This window comes from Lottia gigantea, assembly GCF_000327385.1.
Source record: "Lottia gigantea unplaced genomic scaffold LOTGIsca_181, whole genome shotgun sequence".
NCBI classification, from domain to species: domain Eukaryota; kingdom Metazoa; phylum Mollusca; class Gastropoda; family Lottiidae; genus Lottia; species Lottia gigantea.
The window spans coordinates 118,724-119,639 of NW_008708320.1; the positions used below are offsets into that span (position 1 = coordinate 118,724).

At 38.3% G+C, this 916-nt stretch overlaps 1 protein-coding gene across 1 annotated transcript; it reads right to left on the reverse strand.

The window, feature by feature from the left end:
- Nucleotides 1-602: 602 nt before the first annotated feature.
- Nucleotides 603-914, reverse strand: LOTGIDRAFT_142510 (hypothetical protein; the record flags this gene model as incomplete). Its single annotated transcript, XM_009052397.1, has 1 exon — nucleotides 603-914. A coding segment is annotated over one exon (312 nt), but the record flags the coding sequence as incomplete, so codon positions are not given.
- Between the last annotated feature and the right edge of the window lie 2 nt (nucleotides 915-916).

A 916-nucleotide genomic window follows, 5' to 3' on the forward strand; every position in this document is an offset into this window, starting at 1 on the left:
AGTCTGTGATATCAGTTGGCTGGAAGAGAACGTCAACTTGTCATCTACCAACAACTACCTAGTCTGTGATATCAGTTAGCTGGAAGCGAACGTCAACTTGTCATCTATACACAACTACTTAGTCTGTGATATTAGTTAGCTGGAAGCGAACGTCAACTTGTCATCTACCAACAACTACCTAGTCTGTGATATCAGTTAGCTGGAATGGAACGTCAACTTGTCATCTACCAACAACTACCTAGTCTGTGATATCAGTTAGCTGGAAGAGAACGTCAACTTGTCATCTACCAACAACTATCTAGTCTGTGATATTAGTTAGCTGGAAGCGAACGTCAACTTTTCATCTACCAACAACTACCTAGTCTGTAATATCAGTTAGCTGGAAGCAGACGTTAACTTGTCATCTACCAACAACTACCTAGTTTGTGATATCAGTTAGCTGGAAGCAGACGTTAACTTGTCATCTACCAACAACTATCTAGTCTGTGATATTAGTTAGCTGGAAGCGAACGTCAACTTGTCATCTACCAACAACTACCTAGTCTGTGATATCAGTTGGCTGGAAGAGAACGTCAACTTGTCAGTTGGTCTTAGTCTTAGTTTTATAGTCGTATGAGTCTTAGTTTTATAGTCGTATGAGTCTTAGTTTTATAAGGGTTAGGTTTGTGTGTATAAGGGTTATGTTTGTGTATATAAGGGTTAGGTTTGTGTATATAAGGGTTAGGTTTGTGTGTATAAGGGTTAGGTTTGTGTATATAAGGGTTAGGTTTGTGTATATAAGGGTTAGGTTTGTGTATATAAGGGTTAGGTTTGTGTATATAAGGGTTAGGTTTGTGTATATAGGAGTTAGGTTTGTGTATATAAGGGTTAGGTTTGTGTATATAGGGGTTAGATTTGTGTGTATAAGGGTTAGGTT